Below are 12,819 nucleotides of genomic sequence, written 5' to 3' on the forward strand. Positions count from 1 at the left end.
GCTTAAGTGGCTAAATAAAAAATCTGCCTGAAAAAAAACAACCAATTTTTAAAATCAGATTAATCATCTGAATAACTGATTACTGAAATAATCGTTAGTTTCAACCCTACTGATGACGCTGTCTGACTCCATTTTAGAAACATACATGTCAGCCGCGAAAACTCGCTTTAAAGACACACAGATTTTGCTGTGGAGCACTTTGTGTTTATGAGTTACACCATTCTTGTGTCAGAGTCTCTTCTTGAAAATCAAGAGTGAGGCTCGCTTATTTCCCAGGGCCACAGGTATATTTCCTGTGGTGTATTTGCTCTGCTGAAACCTTTAATGACAATCCCTTCAAATACATGAAAAATATACAGAAAACCTTCTATTTCTGGAGTTAATGCGTCCATTTACAGATGCTTTAAAAAAACGCCACAAGTAATTATCTTTGCATTGTCCTTAATCTGCACAGCCGGAAGCTTTGGGAACGCAGTGGCTTGTTTTTGGATTGTGTGCGTTTAAATAATACGTATGCTATGCAAGATCTATTTGCACTAATTGCTAGTCATACATTTGCTGATCTCAATGCACATACTTGAGAACATAAGGCTTTCATAATCTGGAGAGCAATTACAGTTTTCTTTGTTCCCTTGGAGCTACATTCCATTAAAGTATTTTAGAGCACGCGTGTTTTTTTTTAGAGCACACAATTATGAAACCTGACACTTGCATGACACAAACATGTCTGCACGCATGTGCGTGTGTGTGTGTGTGTGTGTGGGTGTGTGTGTGTGTGTGTGTGCGCGCACATTGATGGTTCTCCACATTGATTTAGTGAGGAATTTTTTTTATTATTATTTGCATTTCACCTGCCAATCATTGATAAGTGCTGATGATGGGTTAATTTTTCAATTCCAATCTCTGTCTGATTGATTTCCAGGTTGTGGTATTGATCTCCTTTTAGCAGTGCTTTTGTGTTTCTTTTTGGAGCATGTGACACAAAAAGTGTTGTTAAAGGGTTAATAGATGAGCCATGTAACGATGACTTCTAGAAGGCAGAATTTCAGAAAAATCAGATGTTTCTTAAAGAGACAGAAGACCAATTGTGTCAAATTACAAAGTCAAATTTATTTTATGTCATATTTGAGGTACAGTTACTTTATTATTTTTTTTTTTTACTATAAAACGGGCTGTGCTTGGAAATCACATAATACTCCCGCCTTCAATAGTTGTTTAACTTCTGACAAACTAAAAAACCTTCAATGAATGTACTTTATTTCTTTCTTTCATATTCAATCTATTTGAAAGTTTTGAAACATCAAATGTCTCTAACTTATATTCAACATTTAAGGATCAATTTAAATGATCTTCTTGTAGTAGCATTAAGTCAAACTTTCTGCAGAATCCAGACAGAAAGATTTCTTTTTTTTTTTTTTTGCTTTTGGTGTCGAATGCAACCCAGTTCTCTGTGTTCTCCCGTGAAATTCCTCTTTAAGTAGCATCAAAAGTGAGATATAAGCAGTTTCTGTTTGAAATAGCACCACAATGCAATAATGATGTAAGTGAATAAAAGACTGAGGTGGGTTCATGTCAGCGGAGATATTGCTATGCACGTTTTTTAAGCCTTCGCAAACTGGTTTTCTTCTTCTTCTTTTGCTTTTTGAGCTGTTTTGCAACGAACAGAAACCTGCTCCTGCGGGGACAGAAAGATGTATGACTACCAGGTCAATAGAGCTTAGTTTATGTGTCAAAACAGGAGGGGGGAGAGGGAACAACAACAACAAAAAAATAACAATCCAAGCAATAAATGCATCTAAATGTTGCTTTTTCAGCTCATAAATCAAATGCCTGTCTTTTCAAGTCACCCTGTGGATGTGGTGTGTCTTAGCAAGGAGGAGGGGACTCAGCTGAGTCCCTCATACAATAATCCTGAATAACATGTAGCCGCAATTACAGCACGACGCACCATAGTAAATTCAGTGGACATCTTGTCCTTTCCGTCTGAAAGCTGCTCTGACAGATCATCCCTTGTGCCCAGTCTGTGGCTGACTGGTTTTGAGAAAAAAAAAGAGAAAAATAGAGAGAGAGAGATACAGAAAGAAAAAGAGGGAGCGGGAGACTGTGAAAGGAGCAGAGACGGAGCTGACATGTGTGCTCGCACGGCTACATAAATATAGATCTGTACACCCAGATGTAGAATCACTCAAAAGTGCTCAAAGTGACTGATAGGAAAGACTCGTGTGAGCAGTGCATGTTCAGACATTTTTATTTATTTATTTTTTTTTGTCTTTATAGATCATATCATGATTTAAGGGTGTAAAATAATGGCAGAGTGTCACAAAACCTGTATGTGAACTTCATTAAAAAAAAAAAAAAGAAAGGAGAGAGAAGGAGGCGCAGCTCGGCGCGGCCTAGGAAGGAAGGTTGCTGCGGCGCGCCGCTCTCCTCGTGTGTGTTTGTGAATGGTGGATCGGTTCACGGCGGCTGCTGCTCATGATGCATCATCCTGGCTCCCCATAAGATGTGTTATTTCAGGTGCAAAAAAATTCAAATTCACCAGAGAACTTTCTCCGCTGTTCCTGCCAACACTGACGCATCCCTGCCTCTCTGTTGTAGACTAAGACTCGTTGGCATACAGAACACATTTTGGCAGAGCGCTGGAAAACCAAGTGCTTTGAAAACGCTGCTTTTGAATTAAGAGATTTATAGTCGTCTTGGATTGCGCATGGAAGCGGGGAGAGCTTTGTGGGGGGTGAAACAGCTGATTTACATACAAAAAAACCCAAAAACAAACCCTTGGCCTGAGCAGGGATGAGGCATGCAAATTGGATCCCCACCTGTCTGTTCTCTATTTACTGATCAACGCGCCAGTAAACGTGTGCGTTGAGAAATAATGTCAGCTGATGATCACTTGTTATCCTTTCTGTTTTTGGAAAGATTGTGTTGTGCTCGGTTGACTTCTAAAGAGAGTGCAGAAAGTGAGTCTCGTTTACTCCCCACCTCTTCCATCCACAACCACCACCGGAAAAAAAAAAAACATATTTAGGATAAAAAATGGTATTAGCAGCATTTGGCTTCTATGCACAACAACTTCCAGAAAACTGCAAAACAGCTGAAACACTGAAACCCAACTGTTAAGAGTTGCTTTGGGACCATAATAAGTATATTTGATGTGTACTGATGATTTCGGTGATGGCCTTCAACAAAATGTAATGTTTGCTACTGGTTTCGCATTTGATGCCTGTATGTTGTTTTCATGACGTTTTAATTTTGTGTTTTTATGACATAAAGCACTTTGAGCTGCCATGTTGCTGAAACATGCTGTACAAATAAACTTGATGGATTGATTGACTGATTGATAGTATCGAGTTATGGCTGAAGAACCACTAACATTTTCCTTCATAAAGAGTAAAATGTGAGAGACAGCGCCCAGTGAAACTGTATGTAGCAGGAAGTAATAATCCAGCACTCCTCCTTCCTCAGACGTTGCTGCTCACTGCTGGTCAGCTGGCCAACCTGATTGTTTTTCGATGCAGACAAAGTTGCCTGTGAAACTCCACGTCGTTACAGCGCAGCTTCATTTTGGGCCCTGTCTTAAGATTCGCAGGACTAGGAGAGCAATAAACCTCAATGTTTGATGATGTAACGCAAGGATTTAAAAATTGAATAAATTTCAGCTGTACATCACTTCCTCTCATTGACTCACTTTATTTTTTTCTCTCAAACAGATTTTGATGCATGGTGCAAGTGGCACTCATCAAACAGGAAATGGGTCAAGGCATTTTCTTAAAGGGGTGGTAGTGTGTATTTTCCAGGCACTTGGTACATATTTTATAACATAATTAAGTAAATATCTTACCTTAAGTTGCTATGAAAATGCTGCATATGTCAAACATAACGTTTGACATTGTAATCCGTCACCCAGATATTTGGCCGCTGTCTCTTTAAGAAGCTCCTACTCTTTCTGACACTCCGTCTTCAGCATGTAATTTTAACAATGCTTCTTCTTTATGCCACTCATAAGTGTTCTTAGGATTGAGCAGTAGTTAGCAAAATGAGCTCAACAGATGAGCATTTCCACCAGGTGTTTGCTAATTGCTGCTGCCGCTAGTCTGGAGGAGCTGAGTGGGGAAAGAGCTTTCACACCCACCCAAAAAAAACCCCACCAAGCTGGCAAACTGCTTGAAATAACAACTAAATCAAAATATATTCACATCTTTGCATTAAAAATATCAAATATTTGATTTTGTTTTGCTTCATTAATGTTTAGTTTTCTGTGTTTGTGTTGAAAATATTTCCAATCATTAAAACTTCTTATACTCAAGATGGGGAAACCAAAAGGAACCCCAGCCATCTCTCCTACAAAGGTAATCCTGTTTTAAAAGTATTTCTGAGAAGCTGTTTTGCAAGTTGTTCATAAATGAAGCCAATTAGATCATTTTATACGTTGAGATTTTGTATATTTTTATAATTGCCAATACCCGGATACTGTGAAGCTGTGGTGTTTTCCATACTTCCTTTGCCTCGTACAAAGTTTTGACAAAGCAGCATTATAACCTCTCCAAGGTGTTTTTGCTTTAAGCAGTCGTCACTAAGATGTACTTCATCTCAGCTGTTGGAACAACAATAATCAATCTGATGGCAGTGAGGGGAATAAAAACCCAACATGATTTCCCTCGCCCTGCAGCCACTCGGCAAAAACAAACACAATCCAAACAGAAGAGTTTCTGTCACCGGAGACCCTGAATAAATACAAACACTATAGTTCATGGGTACTTTAAGTCGAACTGCGCTGAAGATGTATCTTTCAGCCTTGCAAAGGTAATTACACCAGTTTACCTTGTTTTTTTTTTTTTTTTTTTTTTTTACATTTTGTCGGCCGTGACCTTTACTCAATTTTATTTTGATCAAAGGTGAGAGCTCAGTACGAGGTGGTGCCTGTCTGTGAAGTGAAGGAGAAATGAAGCAAATTCTTAATTTTGTATTGCACATAAAAATCCAAAAAACGTTTCATGAGTGCCTGATACCATCCATCCATCCATCCATCCATCCATCCATCCATCCATCCATCCATCCATCCATCCATCCATCCATCCATCCATCCATCCATCCATCCATCCATCCATCCATCCATCCATCCATCCATCCATCCATCCATCCATTTTCTTCCGCCGATCCAGGATCGGCTCGCGGTCCTGATCCCACTAAGTAAAACCAAATGCCTTCAGATGACTAATTATTAAAAACTTGTGATGGTGCCAGAGGTTTTGGCAAAAACCATTTGAGAACAAATGGCAGCATGAAGACCAGAACAAATGAGGGATGAAGTTGTGGAGAGATATAAAGCAGAGTTAGGTTATAAAACAATCTAACACTCTTTGAACATCTCACAGTTGATCATCAGCACTGATTAATCCATCATTCAAAAAAATTAAAAGCCTTTGCAGCCACTACACGCTAATCAAGACATTGCTGCCCACCCATACCAACAGGTAAGATTGCCAATGGGTTGCAGAGAAGCAGATCCCAATAACTCTAGAAAAGCTTCAGAGGTCCACAGGTCAGATGGAAGAATCTCTTAATAAGCTATAAGGTTTTAGTTATGGACTCCACAAGTATGCTCTTTATGGATAAGTGGTTAGAAGAAAGCCAATGTTTATAGAAAGGCATAAGGAGTTCCATTTGCAGAGTGAAAGCCAGCAAACATGCAAGGGTGAATTCACACCTGCCCTGCTTGGTCCGCTTTAATCGAACTCTGGTTTGTGTGCCTAGAAAGTCCGGTTCGTTTTGGGAGGTATGTGTAATCAAACTCTGGTTTGTCTTAAAAACCTCGGTCTCGATTCAGTTGAAGTGAACTCCGGCGCGGTTCGAATGCGTAACACGAATGCCAAGAGGAGAAACCGCTCCAAAAGTAGGAAGCGGGGGTAACATCTCAGGGTATTCTGGGTAAGTTCTTCCAAAACATACATGTCTTGCACACATATGTTCTCTTGTCTTTTACCAAACCGAACAGCACCAGCTGAACGTTGCAAAATGTTGCAATTCTAGATCCCAATAGAACCGAGTCCACTGAACGATCAAATGTGAAAACACCCTCGGGAATGTTCTGTGGTCTGGTTGAGAGCAAAATGTTTTTATTTTTTTTTTTTTTTTGGTCATTCAAAGTGCTAAGTGCAGGGGAAAACTGACACATACCCTCTGTGTGGTAAAAAGTGATGGCAGTATCATGCTGCAGAGATGCATTTTTTTTGTATTTCAACAGGGTTCTAGGAAACAGATCAGTCCTGGAGGAAAATCTGTTCAAGGCTGCTAAAATACTCTAAACTAGGATGGACATTCATCTTCCAAACATGTTTATGGATTCGTCCAGACTTGAATCCAATGGAGAACCTCTCGGCAGACTTGGAAATTGCTCTTTGCTTATGTTCTCCATCAAATGTGACTGAACTTAATGGGCAAAAGTTTCAGTGTCTGACAATACTCACATTTCTTGCCGCTGTCCATTACAGTCACACTTTTCACATTTTAACTAGTAACATCCAGTTTAAAAAAAAAAAAGGATGCATCACATGCTCTATACAAACATGTTCAGGTTTAGTAGCTTCACTGCATTTTCAGAGGCATCTCTGATGGTTTTACTGGTGTATGCAGCTTCAACCTCATGTGTAAAAAAAACAACAAAGGAGCAGGTAGCTCTGCATGTTGAGCACTAGAAAGACCAAACGCAGTGGCTGCTGAAGTGGATCCTTGATATCTCCAGGTTTTCACCCCCCCCTAGGGGTATCAAGAAGACGCAGCAAAAATGAGAAACAGTTTAATTTCGCTCTTATTTCAACTCCCTAATAATTGCGCAGTGGGGGCATGTAGTACTGTAATTCATTCTCATTAGAGTTTTTTTTAATACTCTTCCTACAGTGGAGATAGTTATGCAGCTCATATGGCCAATTAAAGCACAGAATGAAAGAGACACTACTCGGGACCAAAAAAAAAGCCATCAAGGAAGAATGGGATCTCATGTGAATCTATCCGAGGGATATGGATATTAAAAGTTCTTCTTTTTTGTTTTTTCATGGGAGGTTTGGAGGGGAATCTGCGACCCCCCTCCGCCCCCCCACCCTCCAGATATAACAAAAACAGAGAGAGTACAACACGCTGGTTGAAATAGCTTTGTGACCCGTGCATAACTCATAAACTGCAGTGCGGCATCAGTTGTATTAATATCACAGCGCATCCCAGTGTATCTTCGCGCAGATGAATATTTAATTCCCGCAGACCTACGGAGCCAGTTGTGCAAACTGAAGACGCGCCTCAAATGGCGCAACGACACAACCTGCAGGGCACGGCGGTGCCTCAGGACGAACGGGTCTTCATTTTAAACATCTGGTTGTGGCCGGGAGGAGCGCAAGCAGTGGACGCATTACACCAAAACAGAACACGCAGAGAGGAGAGGAGGGTGGCTGTGTGTGTGTGTGTGTGTGTGTGTGTGTGTGTGTGTGTGTGCGTGTGCGTGCGTGTGTGTATGTGTGTAGAGGTGCGGAGGGGAGAGAAATCATCTCAACACCCTGCAGGGAGAGAGACTGAATCTGGAGCAAAACTTGAGACTTACCCCGTTTGAACATTTTGCAGGTCTGTGTCTGTATGTGCGCTATTTGGTCCTGCGTCCTGCGCGTCTCATCGAGTCGTATATTCCAGGCTTTTGAAACTTGCGCCTTTCACTTTTTGGAGTCGATCGGAAGCAGATTCCCCGGAGGGGTGTGTGTGTGTGTTGGAGGGGGTGGCGGGGTCTGGTTAGTGGTGGGTCTGGTCAGGTGTAAGAATGTCCGGCTGTCACTCCTCTGGTTCTCCGTGCGCTCCCGTGGATTCGGCACGGAGCCGCGCAGACTCCCGTGTGGGGGTTGGGGGTTTGACCAAAAACACCCCCCAAAAAACAATAAGCTCCTTTCTCCTGAGACAACATAAAAAATAAGATAAACGTCCGACACACCTCACTGGGAGGTTGCAAACGAGGGGTCAGACAGTCGCTGTGAAACCGCTGCAAATAAATCGGTTCTCCCAAGTCTGGCGTGTCAGGACGCACAGCAGAATCCCCCTCGCCCAGCCAACTCCTTCCAGACCCGAATGACCGCACAGGCTTGCAGATCAGTTTTTTTTTCTTCTTCTTCTTCTTTTTTTTTGTGGTCAAGTCAGACCCCAGCACCACCACCAACAAAATCCAAATGAAAGAAGCTGTTAAATGTCAGACGGCCATGCCCCGTATTCTCATCCAAAATCGCATCACAGTCGTCCGAATCTGTGATTACCATACATTATTTGGATTCACATCTCGCCTCTGATGTCAGATTACGAGCGCATGACTCCTCAGAAATCATCCCTGATGATGTGGACTTTGATTCCGTCGCCTTTCTCAAAAGATCCCGCTCTTTTTTTTACCCCACCGGCTCTCACCTCTGCTTACATTTCTGACACCTTATCTGGGAAGATCTCTCGTCGGTCTCCAACTATAGATCAGATCGCTGCGCGCCTATGAGAGGAAGGAAAGAGTGATGCCGCCTCAGCCCCTCCACAGGGCAGCGCGCTGCTCCATCCCTCTCCACTGCCAAGTGTCCCTGTCTGCACCAGCCTGGGACGCATATAATCTGACTCTGGAGGGTCCGCCTGACACATGGAAAAAAAAAAAAATATCATTAATAATAATAATAATAATAATAATAATAATAATAATAATAATAATAATAATAATAATAATAATAATAATAATTTATGTATCGTTTACTATATATAATTTATTTTACATTTGTTGGATAACATTCACTTTGATTTTTCGACTGTTTGTGTATTTTTTATTTATTTATTTTTTTCGGGGCTGAAGAAGAGTTGGACATCGTTAAATGGGAGTTATTACGTAACAATTACAACGGAATAAAAATTTTTTATTTTTTAATAAAGCTGAGAAAATTCTGGGCAAAAGTATATCAGCTACAATCTTTTTGTTGCACTTTCATCACATGCTATAGGCTATTGCTTTCTTTATTATTATTTGTTTCATGTCCCTCTTATTTTTGTTTTCTAACACTTGTCGAAAATGTTGCTGCCTTTCTAAACATTTTCTTGGGTGTGTCTCGGTTTTGTGAGGGCGAACGGTTCGAGCTAAATATCGTCTCAGACGATTCGACGAAACTGGACGGCGCTCCGTAGAAGAAGAACGTAAGTTGCGCTCTGGTATTCTCCTCCCGTCCCGCCACCGTGCCATCGATGAGCTCGACGCTCATCTTGTCGCGCCTTTCCTCTTCGAGCGATTGGATTCGCCTTTCTGTCGCTCACGTGCTTCTTGTTTGGAAGGGAGAAAACATGGCGGCGCCCGCAGTCGAAGTGGACGTAGTTCCTGTCAAAAAGCCTACAGGTGAAGGAAACACGTCGCTACTGAAACGTGTCATTTGTCCTGTCGTTTCATGCTCGCTCAGTGTTTCATTAACAGTGTGAGTCAGATGTAGTTTTGCCGGCTTTCTTGCCTAGGTCGAGCAGGAGCGATAACGTGATGCTATAAATGTCTCTGTATTCACTCGACACGTCATTGAATCTCACAGCTGATTCAGTTTAAGTAATTACAACAGTTCTTTTGTGGCGCATGATTTCTATTTTTAGTTTTAAACCTATCTTGTTCCGCCAGCAGATAAACTCAGAGTTTTCTATTAGGAAAACGTGCTGAAAGTAGTCTGCTTTTTAAGCAAACATGAGTATAGAAAGCCGTCAGTTAATATAATTACTGCAAAAAAAAAAAAAAAAAAAAAAAAAACAAACAAACAAAAAAAAAAAAACGATATCAAGGTCTTAAAATGCTTTACGCTATTTTCCTCATTCTGTTACTTTCCACTTTAAACTTTGCTTCATTTTTTGATTTGTTATCCATCTCTGAAAATGTCTTTGGTCTACAACTGAAATGTAGATGAAAGCTCATATATTTGGTGGTGGTCGGTGGTGCATATGTTGGGAATCACACTCATGTTTTCTAGTCTTGTCCAATTATTAACCCCTTCTGGAGTAACATTTTCCTAAATATATTAAAAAAATTTAAATTCCTGAAGATCCAAAGTTTGCCATCCTAGGAGCCATTCCTGAAGACTAGGTTGAAAAATGGCAAACAAAACAAAAGTGTTATATTCAGCCTAATATGTTGCTGCAAGGTCATTTTTTCTGTTTTAGTCCTCACTGTTTCAGTAAAAACAGCTGTTTGTGCTGGCTGTTCATCCTAGCTAAAAAATTTATGTGTGTTTGAAACTAAAGTGATTTCTGCAACTCCATACCCCTTCTCTTTCTTATTTCAAACTGTATGATAGAGATGATCTTTTCAAACATTTAAAAAATCTTGTTTTCCATTTAATAGAAATGTATTAATACCTATCCCCCCTCTAACTCCACTAAAGGGTGCAGATTTTATTTTAGATCTTTTTTCTTTTTTTAAGAAAAAACCTGATGAATGACTATATTATTTTCATTAACAGTCTGGAAATAATTATTTTAGATTTTAGTTTCTGATTCAAACAATAATACATTCTCCATCTTTGAAAAAAATACAATGCATAAACTGAAATAATGCTTTTGCTCTGTGGAAATGTAAAATTGTACAATAAAGCCCAATGTGAACTGGAAGAGATGTTTCAGGTGGCAGATTTCAATTTAGATTTTTCATTTATACATTGATGTTGTCACTGAAATTACATCCCTAAGTATTAGGGCTTTTTTCAATTCTTCTCTGATTGCAATGGATTTTAAACCCATCAGTTTTTTGTGGAAATCTAATCTGACATACGGTTCCTTGTCTGTAATCTGTTCCTCCCACCCACCGGTTGTTGATGTTCTGCTGTTGGTCATTTTGTATGATTCACCCGGTTTGTTTTCTCAAATTGATAACATGTCAACAATCACCTTGCCTCTGCAGTGCGGGGCCCTCGACGGGTAGCCAATCAAATTCCAGATGAAATCCTCCAAGACCCTGAGCTGCAGGAAGCCATCAAAGTCCTGCCATCAAATTACAACTTTGAGATCCACAAGACCGTTTGGAGGGTGAGACAAGCAAAAGTGAAGAGAGGTGACTCTTAATCTTCCTTTAGAAAATTTGTTCATTTTAATTTCTGTTTACACTTTCGATTCACCAAGGCTTAATATTTACTTTCGAGATGAAAGTTTTGCAAATGTTCAATAGGAAAAAAAAGCAGGTTTAGACGATCCTTTGCAGCATGGCAAAAACAGATTTTGGCGGTCCCACCGTATGAAAAATATGTTTTACACTTATGTGTCTGGATGTGATTTACTTTGAAGAAATTTGATTCTACCACTGAAAATTGCCTAATTTCAACAATGCTTTAAAAAAAATGAATCGGTAAGTGGAGCCCCTTTGAACAAACGATGTTTTAAAAGTGAAAATATTTGTGCTTATTTTTATTTTAATAATTTAAAGCACCAAAACAAGTTTGGGATTTTTAGATGTTTAGATGTTCAGAGTGGTGATTTGAAAAGGAAAGCATTTTAAAAAACAGTTCTATATTTTAGGCAGACTACATGGCACTCATCTAATGGGATAAATAAAATTTTTGTCATTTCATTCAATCAATGATTTTTATTCGCATAGCCCATTATCAATAACACGGGTGTTCAAAGAGCTCTGTATTGTAAAAACCATAAAAAACATCATATATTAGATAGTTAACAGTTGTGAAAACTAATAACAGATATTACATTTTGGCAAGTACCATCATTACATAAACTAATGATTGCCTTGATTTAAAAGGACTCAGTGTTTCAGCAGTTTTGCAGTTTTATGACTCTTATGGAGATATGACTTGGTGCAAAAGACTTTAGAAACAAAGTGAGCACCAAGGAAACTTCAGATTATTTATTTATTTATTTTTATCTGTTTTGGGCTTTTCTCTGTAGTGTTACATAAATGTATTACTTAGAAGAGACAAAACTTAGAAATTCCCACATTTTCTGCTAATCTGTCGAGTCGCATGGAATATTTCACCTCTAACTCATTATTATTTCATAAATATAACCAGTTTTGTATTGCTGCTCAGAGGTAGGAGATATTTAGTTTACATTGGACTTGGCATTTGAAACAGAAAGCCAGTTTAAGGTAAAAATGTTAGAAGCCATATATGAGTGTGTTTTGACTTAACTGACTTTGATAACTGCCACTGCGCAAATTTCCACCTGCAAGATGTCTTTTTTTTGTCAAAAAAAAAAAAGGTTACCTTTGCCTCCACTGACAGTAAGATGAGAATTTCTGGAAACTGCCTCAGGACAAATAATCCACCAAACCAAATAGGAAATGTAGCATCTCTAAGCCATATTCCAAAAAAAAAAAAAAAAAAAAAAAAAAAAAAAAAAAAAATATATATATATATATGTGTGTGTGTGTGTGTGTGTGTGTGTGTGTGTGTGTTTTACTAGCAAAAAGTGCATTGAGGGTGGCTTCTTTTGAAGATGGTTTAAGCTCCATGTTGCTGTAATTTTACAGAAACATTTTTTTTTACTTGTGCTCTGCTCCCTCTTCTGGGTCACTAAACTGAAGCAAAATGCTTTTCACATGCACTTCATGTCCTGTGTGCTTTGGTGTCAGTTAACACTGAATTTGTAAATGGAACATGTTGGCCCTTTTTTGATCTTTAGAGTGATGGCACTCCCATAGGAATTGTGCTGGTGTGTTATTGACAGTTTTGGAGAACTGCACTCACTCTGAAGCTGCTAGTGCCCCAACTCAGATTTTCTTTTCTCATCACTGTCCATACAGGAAGGTTTCTAAGCGCACCACCTGTGAATGCAGTCTCCTCTTTGCATTTT

The 12,819-nt window shown here is 39.5% G+C and overlaps 2 protein-coding genes across 3 annotated transcripts in view; one reads left to right on the top strand and one right to left on the bottom strand.

The window, feature by feature from the left end:
- rtn4rl1b (reticulon 4 receptor-like 1b) overlaps positions 1 to 8,514 on the bottom strand; it is a 182,350-nt gene extending 173,836 nt beyond the window's left edge. Inside the window, exon 1 of the mRNA XM_055045559.1 lies at positions 7,589 to 8,514. Within this exon, the coding sequence (XP_054901534.1) occupies positions 7,589 to 7,601 (13 nt within the window). The 5' untranslated portion in view covers positions 7,602 to 8,514. The remainder of the gene's footprint in view (positions 1 to 7,588) is intronic.
- A 774-nt stretch (positions 8,515 to 9,288) lies between these two features.
- The window catches only part of dph1 (diphthamide biosynthesis 1), a 73,355-nt gene continuing 69,824 nt past the window's right edge, over positions 9,289 to 12,819 (top strand). For both annotated transcript variants that reach the window (XR_008606996.1, XM_055045528.1), the window contains exons 1-2: positions 9,289 to 9,382; positions 10,919 to 11,068. Coding sequence is in view for 1 of the 2 variants with exons in the window: in XM_055045528.1 (XP_054901503.1) it covers positions 9,331 to 9,382; positions 10,919 to 11,068 (202 nt within the window). In the remaining variant the exon portion in view is untranslated. The remainder of the gene's footprint in view (positions 9,383 to 10,918; positions 11,069 to 12,819) is intronic.

This window comes from Poeciliopsis prolifica, unplaced genomic scaffold (genome assembly GCF_027474105.1).
Source record: "Poeciliopsis prolifica strain line A6 unplaced genomic scaffold, Auburn_PproV2 SCAFFOLD022, whole genome shotgun sequence".
NCBI lineage: Eukaryota > Metazoa > Chordata > Actinopteri > Cyprinodontiformes > Poeciliidae > Poeciliopsis > Poeciliopsis prolifica.